The 17,231-nt window shown below is 44.7% G+C and overlaps 2 protein-coding genes across 35 annotated transcripts in view; both read right to left on the minus strand.

Annotated features, from left to right (window-relative positions):
• The window catches only part of SVOPL (SVOP like), a 96,610-nt gene extending 88,421 nt beyond the window's left edge, over positions 1-8,189 (minus strand). For 12 of the 32 annotated variants that reach the window (XR_011539630.1, XR_011539633.1, XR_011539632.1 and 9 more), the window contains exon 1: positions 7,951-8,134. The gene's annotated coding sequence lies outside the window, so the exon portion shown is untranslated. Of the gene's footprint in view, positions 1-5,791; positions 6,184-7,950 lie in introns of those variants that run through there. The other 20 variants (XM_070617855.1, XM_070617862.1, XM_070617872.1 and 17 more) reach the window with 11 other exon arrangements.
• A 1,469-nt stretch (positions 8,190-9,658) lies between these two features.
• Positions 9,659-17,231, minus strand: part of ATP6V0A4 (ATPase H+ transporting V0 subunit a4) — a 72,807-nt gene continuing 65,234 nt past the window's right edge. For all 3 annotated transcript variants that reach the window (XM_070617849.1, XM_070617850.1, XM_070617848.1), the window contains 3 exons: positions 14,959-15,076; positions 11,411-11,582; positions 9,659-10,098 (listed from right to left, as the gene is read on the minus strand). In XM_070617849.1, coding sequence (XP_070473950.1) covers positions 10,005-10,098; positions 11,411-11,582; positions 14,959-15,076 — 384 coding nt within the window. In that variant the 3' untranslated portion in view covers positions 9,659-10,004. The remainder of the gene's footprint in view (positions 10,099-11,410; positions 11,583-14,958; positions 15,077-17,231) is intronic.

Below are 17,231 nucleotides of genomic sequence, written 5' to 3' on the forward strand. Positions count from 1 at the left end.
GACATTGTCCAAACACCCTTCGGAGGCATGCTCTTTATCTGATAACTTTTTAAATAAAGGAGTTAGGAGAAAAATCACCTTCTTTTAGGTATAAAAAGGACTTCAGAACACACTAAAAATTGGCTACGACTGAATAACGTGTTTCTAGATGGGAAGATGAACTATTAGCATAGATTTAACTTAATCAAAATATGAAAATAAAACCATTCCGTGAGAATTAAATAGTGGTGATGGTTGCACAACCTTGTGACTACACTAAAAATCACTGAATTATACGCTTAAAAATGATGAATTTTATTGTATGTAAATTACATCAATTTTTTCCCTAAAAAATAGTAATGCAAATCATGGCAGCAGATTTAAAAACCCAAAGTGATTCTGACCATTTATAGTGTTAGGGAACAAAACAATTTAGTTCGGGGGGAAAATTTTTTTGAATCCCAGTAAGTTCATTTTAAGTTCAGTCACAACTGAAATACTTAACAATAAGCTCGACCTTCAATCAACACTTAATCTCTTCCAACAGTCAAGTTTTGTGACTTTTCATAACAATCTAAACATGTTTTAGAATTCTAACAATCATAAAGGCTTATGTTTTGAGGGAGGAATAAAACTGTCTCCAGCAAGTCTCCTTGCTTTTTGTATTGAGTGGCAAGAAAAGAAACCCAGGAAATCTGCCACCTACTATGGAGCAGAACAAGTTTTAATTTGATGTGAGTGTGTGTGCTTTCATCTGATTAGGTAGCTCTGTGTCAAATATCCCACACACTCCTCCTCTCTTATCAGCTAAGTGATTCATCACCAAGGGCTTGGACAAAGATGTTATGTTCAAAATAATTACTTCACAATTTCTCTTGAATAAAAGCTGATCCTGGAAAGAGAGATTCATATTTGGAGGTATTTTGGGGTTTTTGGAGGAAGATTAGACCTGAGCTAACATCCACAGTAAATCTTCCTCTTTTTGTGGAGGAAGATTGGCCCTGAGCTAACTTCTATGCCCATCTTCCTCTATTTTATGTGTGGGACGCCTGCCTCAGCATGGCTTGATAAGGGGTGTGTAGGTCTGTGCCAGGAATCTGAACTGGCAAACCCTGGGCGGCCGAAGGGGAAGCGGAGTGCACGAACTCAACCACTACACCACTGGGCTGGACCCTGTATTTGTGATTTCATGTTTTTCATGATTAAAGAGGAGACGTGTATTATTTTGTTTCCATAATACAAAGAAAACTAAAACGCAGTATGTTTTGAGGCACTTGATAGACAAAGAAAAGAGAATTCCTTTCAGTCATGACATTGGACCTGTAGAGAAATAAATGTAATCCAATAAATGTAATCACACTTGTTCCTAGACTGAGCAATATTTACATGGTCTTACTGCTGTTTATTCATTTTCAGGTTTAGAGTCAGCATTTGAATAAAACACACAGACTTGATTGTGTTTTCAGAACTGAATGGAAATGATAATACTCTTGACAGTGAGACAGTAAAATTGTACATGACGAAGATGAGAGGTGGAAATCCGGGAGGAGAGATGGGAGGATGGGCAGGCATACCACCTAAGGGATCAGCCTAAGAACCCCAGCTATAAGTATTGCCAACACAATAATCCATAATTAATCTATAAATCAAATTGGGGTGAGTTTATTACGAGCCAATCCTAAGGACAATATAGCCCAGGAGAGAACGTCTACTAGGGAAGGAAGCTCTCCAAGGAAGCAGGGTGTACAGAGTGGTTGTATACCATCTTGGAACAAGGAACATACGTCACATATGACACAAATAACTCTTTTTTTAAAAAAAAAGATTAGCACCTGAGCTTACAACCATTGCCCATCTTCTCTTTTTTTTTCGGCTTTTTCTCCCCAAATCCCCCCAGCACATAGTTATATATTTTAGTTGTGGGTCCTTCTAGTTGTGGCATGTGGGACGCTTCCTCAGCATGGCCTGATGAGTGGTGCCATGTCCACGCCCAGGATCCAAACCAGTGAAGCCCTGGGCCACCAAAGCGGAGCACACGAACTTAACCACACGGCCACTGGGCCAGCCTGGAGGAATAACTCTTTTACTACTGTCACGACATGCTTTGCTAGCACAGCAGTCAGTGGCCACAAGGTGAGCCCAGTGGGTCAATAATTAATCCTTAGTTTCTGGGGAGAAATGCTTCTCCCTAAAGTAATGCTGATATAGGGAAGGCAACATCCCTCTTTAAGGGCATCATTCTTGACTCTGGGACATTGTAAATGTTTAGAGCAGATGTACAATGCATGTTCAACAGGCCACATCAAGCCTTTCTGGAAAAACAAGGTCAGGCCGAATTAGTTTTAAACCACAATTGCTTAATCCGACTTCCAATATATCTTCTTGTTTTTCGTTTATTCATCAGTATACTATTACAGAAATAACTAAGAAAATAATTAAAAATAAGAGTAAGATAAAGAACAAGAACTATATAATAATTACATAAAATAAAAATACACACCCCAAAACTGTACATTTTCTGCCAGGCAGGGAGGTGTGCAGTGGTGTGCTGGAGCCAGCTCCCACCAGCTTTTGAGAGCCAACTGTGCACTTTTTTTCCAACTCTATTCAGTGGTGTCACACTGGTAATTTAAGATCAGCCATGGTGGGAATACGTACACCATAGACATTAGCAAACACTAGAAATGAAGGCATCTTTTTGGTTTTTTTCTGAGAGCCTGTTAGTGAATGTTTACCAGCACACCACTGCCCCAAAGCCCATATTCTCCCTTCCTTACTGGAGATTCTCGGCCTCAAGGAGGAGGGGGTGTGGAGTGACACAGGTGGCTTGAAAATTTTGACCAGGTGATTCTGATACAATGAGCCCTACCTAGGCCCCACTTGAAAACCATTGTTCTATGCATTTCAAATAGTTTGAGTCAATTGGCAATGTGTCAAAAGCCTTAAAAACTAATTTCCTCTAAATTAGTAATTCCAGTTCTAGGAATTTATCCTAAGGAAATATCTGAATATGGAAAATGCTTTCTATACAAAGAAGTTTATCTAAGTCTATGTTAATAATGGCAGATGGGAAACAACCTAAAAGTAAAGAGGGAATGCTTATATAAACTAATATACCTTCTGCATTTAAAATTATATTTGCGCAGAGTTTTTAATAACATGAAAAACATTTCTATTATTGGCTTAAAAATATTTATAAAATATTGGGAGATTGGCAAAGATGAAATTATGACATAAATCATCTTTCATAGTGAATAATGGATTGATACTGTGTTAAGTTGCTAAACCAAGAAATAAAGTATAATTATGTTGTTTTAACTCTAAAGGTAATCACCAGGGAAACTGAAAACAAATAATTAAAAGAAATTTTTCTGGGGATGGGGAAAGTCAAGGCAGGAGGTCGTTTATTTTTGTTATAATCCCACCTGACAATTTGATTTCTTGCCACATGCACTTATTACTTCAATTTAAAAATTATAAATTTAAATAAATGTAAACAAAAAGCAGAATATCTGAAACATACATGTTTAACAAAAGCTCTTGTAGGTAAGGAAGAAAATGATGGAGGGGTCAAGACATGATGGAACAATGCAAAAGAGTAAATACAGTGGCTGATAAATCTAGGAAATTGCATTCAACCTAACTTGTTATCATGCCTTCAAATTAAAATGAGTTGTCATCTTCCTCTAGCAGATTTGCAAAAATCTTAAAGATCGATTATATCCAGTGTAGGGGAAATAGGCACTCAAACTATTGGTGGGAGTGTACATGCTACAGCCTTTCCAGAAGGCAATTAGGCAAAGATGGAAGGATGTTGACTAAGCAATTTCGTTTCTGGGATTCATCCTGATGAGGTAGTCAAAGATGGACAAAGATACAGGTGTAAGGAAGGACACCACACTTTTGTTTTAACAACAACAACAAAAGAATTGGGTACAACCTAACGGCCCACCAGTGACTAAATAAATGACAGTATATTCCTGTAAGAGTACCATTTAAAAGCTCTTGAGTGAAAGGCTGTATAAGGTTGAAAAGCATTTTCCAATATGTATGTGTATCCATAATGTATGCTTACATATATAATGATCCCAATTTTTAAAATTTCATTTAAATACATACCGACATAGAGATTTCAGAGAGATGTTGTCCAAAACTGTGTTTTGTCTTTCAACAAATATTTGTGGAGCACTCTTACTGTATCAGACAATAAAATATGATGGAAAGGGTTCCTTCCCCCAGAGAGCTTACAGTCGCATGGACCTGCGACCTGGGGAGGCTTCCGCAGGCGAGTCTCAATGGAGACCTGAAAGACGGGGAGGAGCTGGCCACGAGAGGAAGGTGAGAAAACAATTCCCCACAGCAGGCGGAATTTAGGTTGTTTCTTCCTTTGTTCTTTACACTTTTCATGCAGTGTTTGAATTTTTAGAAAGGCTATTTCTTTTACCACAAAAATTCTTTTTGGAAAAAATGAACCAACGTGCAGTTGATATGTTGCTCACCATGCTCCCTACGTCACTGTTCCAGGCAGGCCTGTGACCTGCCCCCACTGGCCAAGACCTATTGGGCCAGGAGTGGGCACTTGACCTGGAGACAATCAAATAATTGGTCGGAAGTCCACGAGGTGGCCTGGTATAGGAGGCCCTGTTTGATAGAGGGGGTGCTTGCACAACATTGTGCAAATAAATGCCGCTGAATTGTTCACTTTAAAACTGGTACAATGGTAAATTTTAGGTTTGGTGTATTTTAGCACAATTTCAAAAATGAAAAGAAGAAGAAAAAGTATTTGCAAATACATATACATGAGAGCTCAGTGAATGTTTGTGGTAGATACGTACCACAAACTGTAAGAAAGAAATTAAAATCTTAATAGATTAATATGCAAATTACATAAACAAGCAGTTCACAAGAGGATATATAAATTATAAACAAAAGTGGAAATTGTTCATCTGTAATAACTGACAAAATTGTGGAATACAAAATCTTTAGGTATCATTTTGTAACAGCTAGATCTTAAGTTAGCCTGAGGGAAGCCATCTCAGGGAAAGCAAGCAATATTGTAACTTTAACCCTGACTCAGTAGTCTCTGTGGACACATTCCAGCCTGCACGTAGCCTAGATGATTAAGCACCTCTCGCTTTTGCAAAATACATGATCAGCTAGTTCTATGACTCTTGCTTGCGTATATCTCCGAGCTGTGCTAAAACAATAACTTTGTTCTCTGAGTTCCCCAGGAACATGACGACCTCTGGAAAGAAAAATTCTGTGTTGGTATCCATCACAAATGATAGAAAAAAGAGATAATGTGGCGCCTTGAAGTTCATCACGCCTGATGGTGGAGATCCCCAAATCCCCTCCTGCCCTTCCCATTTCCCCATATAAACGCCTCAAGATTCTGCAGGATTCTAAGATGGTTCTTTAGGACACTCGTCCGCCATCTTCTGATTATTCTAGCTGATCGTATAAATTTTCCTTTCTCAACCACTGGCTTGTTTGCATTGGTTGGCACTGGATTGTGGCAAGCAGAACAAGCCCCTTTTCCCTTGGTTACAATTTTATACATAAGAAGGAAACATAAACATAAGGAAAAAAGGAAGAAAGGACAGTGGGAGGGAGGGAAGAAGGCGGCAAAGGAGAGAAGAAGGGGGGAGGAAGAGAGGGAGGGAGAGAAGGAAGTCTGCAGCCACAGTGAGACTGAGATTGAACTGATTCTCTCTCTTCTATCTCAGTTTCCTCATCTGAAAATAAAAATAATACCAGCTACCTGGGGGAGAAATAGCTTGCTGCCTACCCAATAACAAGTCTTCCCTTGTACCTTGCTGAGGAGGGCAGCAGCTGAGGTGCAGGTGGAGGTTGTTGCAGGGGATTCTGAGAAAGCCCGCCTTTGCCCCTTCTCCTCTTCTTCCTGCCTCCTCCCTGGATCAGAGATGTTTTGGCTGGTGCTTCAGCAGGCATCTTGGGTGATGACACAAACATGGCGCTGGAAACTTTGGGCTAAGTCTGGCAGAGCAGAAGCTGGAAAGAGTCTGGGACCTGATAACGTGGAGCTCTCGTCCAGCCTCAGGCTGCTTACCTCCAAGTGTCTTTTACATGGGAAAAAAATAAAGCTCTCTCTTGTTTAAGACACTGTTGTTTCTTGTCTCTAGTACCTGCAGTTGTGTGCAGTTCTTTTGTTTCTTTATTTTTAGGTTAGTCAAGTGAAGCAGTGGAGCATGGAGAAGGAACATGTGACTGGCTGTGATGGATTGTAAACACCACCGCACTCAGACAGCCAGTTGGATGTGATTCTTACCTGGTAAGCTTCCTCTTAAGTATGTTATGAGGATGTTTGTGTAACATGGCACAGTGCCCCAAGCAACAGAAGCTCTCATGGCAGGACTGTTTCTCATCCGAATAAAGCTACCAACTAAATTTCTAGAATGTCACCATAATCACAAATCAAATACACTCAGGGTAAGTTTTTAAGTATCTTTGCAGTTATCAAATGTTTATCTCTTCAAAGGCATTTATTACTAACATCCTACTAACATTAGAACACCTTGACAACTTGGGCTCAAGTGAAAAACTACCAAATGGGGGTAAAAGTTACTTATTTTCTGAAATAGATTGATTTTATTTCAAGGGTAAACTTAAGTGGTGTTAGGAAACCCTCACATGTACTACATGCCTATAAGAACTCAGACCAGATATATCCAACATAACACCGAGATCCACCCAAACCAGAACCTCATCTTACTTATGACAGGCACAACAAAATGGATCTTTTTCACTAAAAAGATCACTGACTCAAAAATCAGTATATTAATTTAGAGGAGGGAAAACCTTTCAAACTTCAGTTTGGTGTAGGAGTGAGGCGGGGGTGGAGAAAAACGCTGGCCGTGCTGGGTGACTCACTCAAACTCCACTGGAAGGAGCAAGCCTGGCCCTTGCCCAATCACCAAGGCAGAGTTCAGAGTCGCCAATTGTAACATTGGTCTTTCTAAGGCCCAGCCCTTGATGATGGTGAAGGCCTGGGAGGGGTCGCAATGTCAGGGCAGGTTGCTAAGGGATGGAAGAAACAAATGTGTAAGTTACCTGCAACAGAGATAGTTCTCATTCCTGCCCTATTAGCTTATACAGGGTCTTCAACAACAGAATTCCTTTGGTGGGGGCAGCTTGGGCAGGGGGTGCACAGAGGTATCAGGATTCGGTATTCACATCTGTGCATTGGAAAGGGGCTTACGTTCCATGTCATTAAGAGGACACTGAAACTAACTCAGTTGGTTGTCATGGAAAGTATTCACTTAGTATTTTCTAGAGTTTCATCCAAAAGTTTCATAAAGAAAAGTCTTCATAAAGAGGACGACAAAACGTTTCACAGAGATGGATATGAGGAACATTATTGAGAGAGAGGGATTGTAATCTAAACTCAGAAATGGAATGTTGGAAAAGCTGAGTTGGCATCTGCTGTTCTCTGGCTCCATAAGTCATTCTAAATCCCTTCTAACCCAGGAAGAGGACGACGGATGGATGGATCAGTCAGACCAGTTCAGGAAAATAGAGAAGAACATGAGGAAGGATGCTTCACATCCCTCACCCTCCCCTTCCTTAAAAACCGCAATGGGAAAGTCACCCATGAACTACCTTCAAAAAATCTAAGAAGTACTGACATATCGGGATTTACTCTGAAACTCAAAGGCTCAGATGGAGTTCAAGCTTCATTAAAACAAATTCTAAGGGACTGACAGACATTTTATTCTATTGCATTTTGCTATACTGAACTTTTTAGCCAGAAATAATTGGGCCACTGTAGAGCTTTTTAAAATGGAACTTGTGTGTGTGTGCGTGATAGAATTTGTTTCGTGAAACCATCAGTAAGAAGAGGGACATGTTCGTACTCCATTTGCCTTCAGCCAAGCACTAATGGTCAAACCTCCCAACCCCCAGAGCAGGAAAAATACATCCAGATCCATGTTGCCTGCCGGAGTTTCTTACCTCTGTGTGTTTCTTGGGAAGCTTTCCAGTTTCCGGCTCTTTCGCTCCCCTTACCACAGCCAAATCTCACACAGAAGTTGGGCCACTGATGGCCTCTCGGGGCTTCTGGACTCACCTTGCCAAGAATCCTGGCCCTCAGGTCTTCTCCTCCCCTTTCAGCTCAGTTCTGTGAACAGGATTCTTTAAGGAACAACCTTGCATCCTGGGCAAGTGAGTGACATCCAGGTCACGCCCCCTTCTCAGCCGCCCTTCACCTGATCGCTTTTTAAAGGGGAAATTCCATCTCTCATCGAGACAGGAAGAGGCTGACAAACCTTGGAGGAATCTAATATGTTGTTCTCAGGAAAGCAGGGGCATTTCTAAAAGAGCAGGCGTCTAGGCAAGGGGCAGAGGGAAGTTTTGCCCTTTCAAGTCTTTTCTCGCAGTCCCCACTACTTAGAATTGAAGGGCAAGAGGCTGGTGATGCGTCTAGCAGAGCTTACTATCGAGAAGGGCAGTAACAAGCTGAGAACCTTGAAACTGTCAGTGACCTTGACATGGGGATTTGTGGATTTATAGCCACCATTTACATACGGCTTTAGCTGTTCTTTCTTCTGGCAATGTCATTGACTGAGTACCACATCCATGCCCAGTGCTTTCCAACCCCCTTCCACAACCCAGAGAGGTGGAGATCTCTATCTCCATTTCGGCAGTGAAGGGAACAACAGTTCTCACCCAAGGGCACACACGATAAAGCATCAGAGTTAGAACTCAAAGATCTATGTCTTCTGATGCCAACTATCATTCTTGGGCTCAACCTATTTTAATCATTAAATGAATATTTGTTGAGCATCTAACTGTGCCTTAAATTGTTCTGGACAAGTCATGACGTTGACGTAGAAGGTGACATGGAAGCTTCCTCGGTTATGAGCAATGACACGTCCATGAGCACCAGCCAACCCCACTACCTGGAGGGGCAGGTGAGGCTGAAAAACACAGGGACCTGTCCAAAAGGCGATTTTGAATTTGGTCAGATCTTGGAGAATCTGATTTAGATCTACATACTACGTGGAAGCGCTTTGTAAATTGTAAAGCACTATACCAATGTTAATTATACTGAATTCTGCCAGTACAGCGACTATAGAGGTTATAATTAACCTGGATAAAGGTCATTTAGAATAAACAGTCAATGGAACAGATCTTATTCAACACCTGGCTCTTCAGAGTTTGCCAGTCCAGGTGCCCTAAGACATGACTGGGGCCCACTGACCTGCAGCATGTCAGTGACAGTCAGGAGACTGTCTGGCAGTCTCCTTTCTGGCAAGCCATTTCCAGCACTCGCCCGAGCCTCAAATCTCTTTCTCCAGTTACTCCAGCATAATGTACATCGAGAGCAAACAAAGTCACCAATGATGTCATGCAGTCACACTTCATTCCACAGGACTGAACAATGCAGAGAGCCACGCAGGGGCCAGCCCTCCGTCCCAACGGAGAACATCATCCATTCCTCCTCACCTGGAGCGAAAACCCATGAGAAAGTTCCTAATCCTGTAATGCTTAGCCCCAGACAAGGACAAAGGTGCTTGAGGAAGCAGGAACTGGAGGGATAACATCAACATAATCCTCCTCTGGGATTAGTCTGTGTAAGTCTACGGTTTAGCTTTGGCCTGTAATTATCAATACTAAATTTCATGGAATAATTTTGAATAAAGACATCTCAAAGAAAAAGTGAATGGCCCAGAAGTTTATTTTCTTCAATATAATACTTAAAATATTGCAAGAAAACATCAGTTTAGCATCCTGCCCCCCTCCATTTCTCAATCACTTTAGTATTTGATAATTAAGACCCCATGTGAGGTTGAAATGACTTGCCATTGTGGTCCCTCTATGACATGGTTAAGTCATATCAAATCCCAAGGCTTTTAACTAAATACTACATAGCTTCCCGCCTCCACTTAGCCGAGAACAATCGTTCTATTGACGGCCTTGCACAGGCTGACGTTAAAGACAAGACTGAACTTCTTCCACTGACACAGAGACCAACGCAGGAGGCGGCGGCACTGCTGGGCCTGCAGCTACTCCTCGGCCGTCCCATCCAGGATGCGTTTAAAGGAGAATGGACAGAACTTGTAACCAGCCCCGACGTAGAACTTATTCTGGAACTCCACCCTGTTGTTGGGGAGCAAGAAAAAGGGGGATTAAACACGTAAGCTAGAGGCTGGCAGCTGGAGGGAAGAAGCAAGCATTTGTAAGATCCAGCACAGAGTGAGAAAAGCACGCCGGGGAGGCACCCAGGCCAGCGCGGGAATCCCTGAGGCTTTTTAAACCCTTCTCTCACCTGCCTCTTAGACCTTTCCCTTGCCCTCACACCCCACTGTGGGCCTGTGCCAGTGACCTCACAGACCACAGCATAACCACTCTCCTCCCAGGGCCCCGCAGGCAAAGAGCCCTCACAGTGCGGCATCGTCTGAGGAGCGAGGGATGAAAGAGGGCTGCACGGGGTGCTAGGGGGCTTTATGTTTCCATCCTGACCTTAAATTGCGGGGCTTACACCACTGCGGAAAAACCAGAACCATGACTTACATTTTTATAACTTATAGAACCGAGATACCACATACGCTTGTTTAGGTTTTATTCTGTTGCAGAGTTCATTTCCTTAACGACTCGGGGAGAAATGATGTTATAACTTGTGGCAGGGGACGCCGTGATTCTCTCAACTCAATACAGGGAGTGTGAACACTTCTGTTTCTGAACAGCGGTCACAGAGGGAGGTGGAAAGCATCAGTGAAGCTGAAGGCAGTCTGTATGGCTTCAGGGCATGCATGACGCGCTTGAAATTCTTGGTTGAAAAGTGACTTGGGAGAGAAGCAGAAGCCTAAACAAATGTTTTCATGTGTGCAAATCTGGTGAGGGCTAATGGTCTCCGGACACACCTGTGAATGTCAAGTGCCTCCCGTGAGCACCTTCCTCCCTGCAGGTACCCTCCTTGTTTCCACTTTCTGGAGAGTTTAATTGCCTGTTCTACTGAAGTAATTCCCTTTTTTTCCCCCTTTTTTTCTTGAGGTAGATTGGCCCTGAGCTAACATCTGCTGTCAGTCTTCCTCTTTTCACTGAGGTGTAGGTCCCTGCCTGGGAACCGAACCCTGGCTGCCAAAGCAGAGCACACAGAACTTAACCACTAGGCCACTGGGGCTGGCCCTCTATAACGTAACTCTTGTGCTCAGCAACAAGGGCCACATGTCCCACATTCACTGAGCTGCCCTCTGTGAGCCTATTTTAGATAATACTTGGAGGTGTCCCTTATTTTGCAGCCAGTTGTAACAGAACAAAAGAACACTTCAAAGAGAAGGAGTAGACGGGAACTAACATTTTATAGGGCAGCCATTATATCTGTGTCCATGTGTGCATATATTACATCATTTAATATCACACCAACAGGTGACTTTCCTTCGAGCATCTGGAGCCTCCAGGGCATCCTTACCAGTGCAGTCGCAGGGCGTGCAGGAAAGCAGAGAGGCCCTCCATAATCAGGAGGATGGCCACTGTCAGGACAGCAAACACGGCAAAAATGATAAAGACCCCAATGAGTCCTCCCCAGCCTCGAATGCGAAGGCCAATGTCCATTACCATGGTCCAGAGCACTTCAGACAGTTCTGCAAGACGCAAGAGAAGCATTCTCAACCAGAGGGTTGATCTAGCAAAGGCACATTATTTTTATACTGTAATCCTGGATCTGCGCACCCTGTGATCCAGCAACTCCACTTGCCAGTGGAGGATATGGGCACGCGTGTTCTAGGGTACCTGTGTGAGACTGTCTACACAGCTGCATCCACAATGGAGGAGTTCCCACCAAGAGGACAAATGCACGGTGGCATATTATTCTTCAGTGAAAGTAAGCAAACTACAGTTACCAGGAGCAATGAATAAATTCAAGTAACATAATGTTACACCAAAAAAACAAAACACAAAAGAATACGTGTAATAGCATTTGATATGGACTGAGTGTGTCTCCCCACCCCTCAAATTCTTCTGTTGAAGCTGCAACCCCGAAAGTGATAGTATTTGGCAATGGAGCCTTTGGGAGGTAATCAGGGTTAGATGAAGTCACAAGGGTGGGGCTCCCACGAAGGGATTAGTGCCCTTACGAAAGGGACACCAGAGAGCTCACATGCACGTTCTCTTTCCCTCCCTTCCAGGGATACACTATCATTACGTTGTTGGGTTGAGACTTGTGGCCCCCCAACTAAAAGGTCACAACGACCTGGGCTAGAGAGATAAAGGCCTGTGACTTGCAAGCGGTGAGGGTGACATGGTGAGAGCAGAGACACAGGGGGGCACAGGAGGAGGACCTGTGCTTGCTCTCTGCCCCCCACCCTGAGTTCTGGCTTTCTGCCTGCTGCAGCAACGCAGGGTCCTTCTCCAGTGAGAACCCCATCTGCTCATCCCCTCACCCACCTCTCTTAAGTTGGGATGGATTCTTTGCCTCTATAATGAACTAAATTATCGAAATAAAAACCGAAAGCAATTTGAACTGTGCTGTGCTGTGGAACTCCTGCGCTTCTCCCACGGCTCTGAGACGTGCAAAATCACACGGAACTTCCCCCAGAGCGGCTTTCCTCTGCCCAGCTCCCCGCGGGCAGTGGTCTAACAATGACACCACCTTATATTCAGAGACTTTCGTGGAAGCCATTTCATGAGCGCCTCCCCACAGCCCTGTGGGACGGCGGGCATTTAATTCCAGTGTTTTCCTCTCGCCTTCCTTCTCCCCCGTCTTGGTGATTGTGAAGCCTGTGTCAAAATAGAGCCTCCCTCCGCCTGGGTCTTAGACGGCACGGATGAACACAGATGCGATAAATAGTAACCGTCTATGGTCTCAAGCTGCTGAGATCCGGGGGTGGCTGTTACTGTAACAGGTTCGAGCCTCGCCTGGCGAATACAGCAGGCGAACTACTAAAACCACACACGAACGTCAAGGCACACACAGATGAGGCCGCTTGCCTAAGTTACCAGCTAAAAGTGGTGGAACAGGAACTAGAACGTAAAGCAGTATTTTTATTTTTTTCACTCTACCAAACTACCTGTTCAAGCAAGTTTGTTAGTGTGGAGTGGAGGGTCTCTATAGGAGCTGTAACTCGCAGGAACTTCCAGAAAGAACCAGTGGGTGGACCATGGCCGGCAGCTGTGAGCCATATGGGTTTTCTGGGGTTAAATTACACCCTCAATGGGCAGGGGCTGGCCAGAAGGAACTCCAACAACCAGTGTCAAGCTCTTGCCTGGGTAATGAAAACGCCGAAACTCCTTCTCCTGTGCTATTTAGACTCAGCCCTACTGTGACCCGAGTCCCCCAAAGCACGGCTGAGGTTGGAGGTGAAGGCTGACCACTGACCACATGAAGCTCAGAGAGGCACTTGGGGTCCCTGGACAACCAGTTTACATGAAGGCCCATCAACGCACGAGTAATCGGATGCAGGTGCTGGTGGGTGTCTGTGTGTGGGTCCTTGCAGCTAGATGTGTGCACCTAACTATCTCTGTGCACATGGGAGTGTGCGTGTGTGTGCACAAGCAGGAGTTAAAGCAAGGAAATGAAGCCGGCCTGAGCAGTGCAGACTCATCGTAAGCACTTGTTTTTGCTGTAAATCAACAATCAGGCTCTGCCTTGCTGCATTGCCCTCTATCCGTTCAGCACACACCTTGGCCTGGCTTCTCTGTTCCAGGCATTGTGCTCAGTGCTGGGAATGCAGAGACAAAAGTCAGGCCTTCCAGGAGCTCACAGTCTAGTGAGGAGACAGGCTCATCCAGACAGAATTTCAAGCTGCTAGGATGGGGCACTCCCAGAACCCAGGGCAAGGGCACCTTCCAGACGGGGACCAGGGGACCAGGATTCCCAGGGGAGGTGCCATCTGAGCTGAGTCCTGAGGAGGAATTAGAAATCAGGTGGGGAGAGAATTAAAGGGAGGAGTCTCTCAGGCAAGGGAGCTGCAGAGCAAACACACAGAGGGGCCCAGAGAGCCTGGCATCTTCAGGAACATCCATGAAGTTCCTGTGGCCATTGCATATGAAATGGGGGGATGCGGGGGGACCGATGGGGCACTGAGGGAAATACCAAAGAGACTAGACCAGACAAGCAGGCAGAGATCAAGAGGGGTCTCACAAAGTAAGTTAGTGAGTCGGGATTCCAGACTTATGTCAACCCTGGGGCTTGAATCGCTACCAAAATTGGATTCCTGGGCCTGGCCTGACCCTAGACAGCTGTGAATTCACCAAGGTGGGGAGGAGGCCCTGTGGGTCAGCTCAATGGGCAGCCAACTGGCCCACCTCCTGCCAATGCTCACACTCAAGGCCAGCCTTCTCTCAAAGGTCAGCACCTTCCAGGAGGGCATGGCAGCCTAAAAAATGATCCCCTCTCCCAAGACGTCCTCATCCTAAGAACCCATGAATATGAATATATTACATTATATGGCAAAAGGGGCTTTTTGCAGATGAGATTAAGTTAAGAATGCTGAGATAAGGAAATTATCTTGGATTATCTGAGAGGGCCCAATGTAACCACAAGGGTCCGTATAAGAGGAAGGCAGGAGAGTCAGAGTCAGATCAAAAGGAGATTTGATGACAGAAGCAGAGGTGGGAGTGATGGGGCCACAAGCCAAGGAATGCAGGCGGCCTCTAGAAACTAGAAGAGGCGAAGAAATGGATTCTCCCCTCAAGTTTCCAGAATGAACACAGCCCTGCTGACACCTTGCTTTTAGGACTGCTGGCTTCCAGAACTATAAGACAGTAAATATGGATGGTTTTAAGCTGCTAAGATTTTGGCAATTTGTCAGAGCAGCAACAGGAAACTGATACAGAGGATAAGCATCCCAGCAATACAGACCCAGACCTACTGAAAACAAGTCACTTCTTCCTAAGGAGGGGCCATTCCTCTGGTAAACACATCAGTTTTAACCCAGAGAAGGCACTTGTACGTACAAGTCCATTGTGTCTATTTCCCAGGGGAGATTTGATTGTGACCCCGATGGGCGGTTCACTCACGTGCATGAGCCAGGCTGAGGGCCCAGAGCCGGAGGTAAGAGGCTGTGTTTGAAATGCAGCCCAGGCAGTACTCGATCGTGTGGATGGCTTGATGCACAAAGATGTCTCCGAAATTGAACTGAAAGAGAGAATTTTTTATTCTATTTCATTAAGTACTTTCTACACAAATGGTATCACCAGTAATACTTAGACGAATAAGACATGGGCTCTGCTGTGAAAACCTTTCCAGTTGAACCAGGGGAAAATAAATATAAATTAATATACTCGTAGAAAGAGAATTAGCAGCACAAAGTAGGATATGATATGTGTGCAGTCACAGTTGCCAGAAATGGTTGAAAAGAGCTCAAAGAAGAAGAGAGACTGGTTGGTAAGGGGAGAGGTCACAGGAGTTGAGATTTGTGCTGGGCCACGAAGGATCGGAAGGATCCAGAAGTAAAAGACAAGCAAGACCCCTCCTGGAAAAGAATATGACAGCTGGTTAAAAAAAAGGCAGGTGGTTGGGAACAGCAGGAGGGCAAGTTTGGGGGGAAAACAATTTGGCTGGAACTGGGAGCTTGTTTTGCTGAGGAGGAGATGAGAGCGCTCAGAAGTTTCGGGAAAGGTCAACTATGGACAGAGTTGAGAAAATAACCTGGAGTCAATGAGGAACCACATAGAGCATCTGAATAGAAAGTGGCAGGGGGAAGGGTCACACAGGCTCGAGGCTCTCAAGTCTGAGTAGCTAAAGAATGGCATTGACAGAAACGGAAAAACTGGGGAAGGAGATGAGTAGTTGATTCTCAGATGTGTTGCATTTCAGGTTATAGCTGGCCGTACAAGTAGACTCTCTCAGCACACAGCAGTAGAGGCAGAATAGGCTCAGGAGAAAAGTCCGGGTTGGAGGTAGACAGCTGGGACCTCCCCCGTGGGAGGAGTGACGGTGGGAGCTAAGAGGATTGAGATGATCAACAAGTTAAAGATCATAGAAAGAAGAGCTCCCAGCCTTGGGAAACATCCTCATTTGGCTAAGAAAGAGATTGATGATGAAAAGAAATTGTCGAAGAAAGAGGAGTCACACGGCTGCAGTCAAGGATGGAGAAATATCCAGGAAGGAAGGGGTGTTGTGGCCGACCATGTCAGATGTTACGGAGAAAAGACAAAAGTCACTGCCTCTCAATTCAGCAATGAAAATAGCTGGGAGGAAATGAAGGGATGGGGATGGGCAGAGATGCAGAGAGTGGGTAGAGAGAGTCAAGGTAAAGGAAGAATTAACCTTATGCAAACAGACGTCTTACTTCGCCCTTTGGCTCCTGGGAGGCAACCTTTAAACCCTTGGCATTTCCCAAGTGAAAGAAAGGTCTTTGTTATTCATCGTGAGCCCCGTCTGGGACCACATCTGATGGTTTATGTGGGGGCTGGCCACACCAGAAAGACCAACCACGTGGTTAGAGAGTTGAGACTTGGAGCCACATGTAATCAGCACAATCCCCAGGGAGGGGAGGGAGCTGGAGACTGAGTCCAACCACCTGGGTTGCACTCAATCAATCATGCCTACATAGTGAACCCCCAATAAAACTTGGGACACTGAAGCTCAGGTGAGCTTCCCAGGCCAGCAATGCCGTGTGCAGATTGCCACATGTCAATGCTGGGAGAGTAATGCATTCCTGAGGACACAGAAGCTTCTCATTTGAAACCCTCTCAGTGTCAGATTCTGCCTACGTGCTTCTTCCTCTGGCTTGTTCTGATGTTTTCACTTTTGCTACGACAAAACCTTAAGCGTAAATATAGCACTTCTTGAGTGCTGTTGAGTCGTTCTATAAATTATCGAACCTGAAGGAGTCTAAGGTTTCAGGCTGAAATGAACTTGTAACTGGCTGGTCTGAAGTGAGGGTGATCCTGGGGCCCCCCAAACTTGTGGCTAGTGTCAGAAGTCTTAGGCAGACTTGGCACTCTGAAGAACTGTGCCCTTAACCTTGAGTTTGGCTAATTCCTGGTGGGGAGAGAGGTGGGAGAGGACTTTGAGGGGGAAACAGAGTCAAGCCTATATTTGTCTTTTGATGGGAGACCCATGCATACTTGGGGGAAGGAGCCTACGATGGAGCCTGAAGTTGCCCAAACAAGGGCAGCCAATGCATGGTGCAGGGGGCAAGTAGAAATGGACTGGATATACACTGAAGGCCTGAGAAAAACAGATGAGGGGGGTTGGACTGGACAAGCTGGGACCTGATGAGTCAGAAGATGTGTGGGTTGAATTCTAAAACATTCCAGCAGGTCCAACAGACTTAGTAATATCA

Source organism: Equus przewalskii, chromosome 4, assembly GCF_037783145.1.
Source record: "Equus przewalskii isolate Varuska chromosome 4, EquPr2, whole genome shotgun sequence".
Taxonomy (NCBI): domain Eukaryota; kingdom Metazoa; phylum Chordata; class Mammalia; order Perissodactyla; family Equidae; genus Equus; species Equus przewalskii.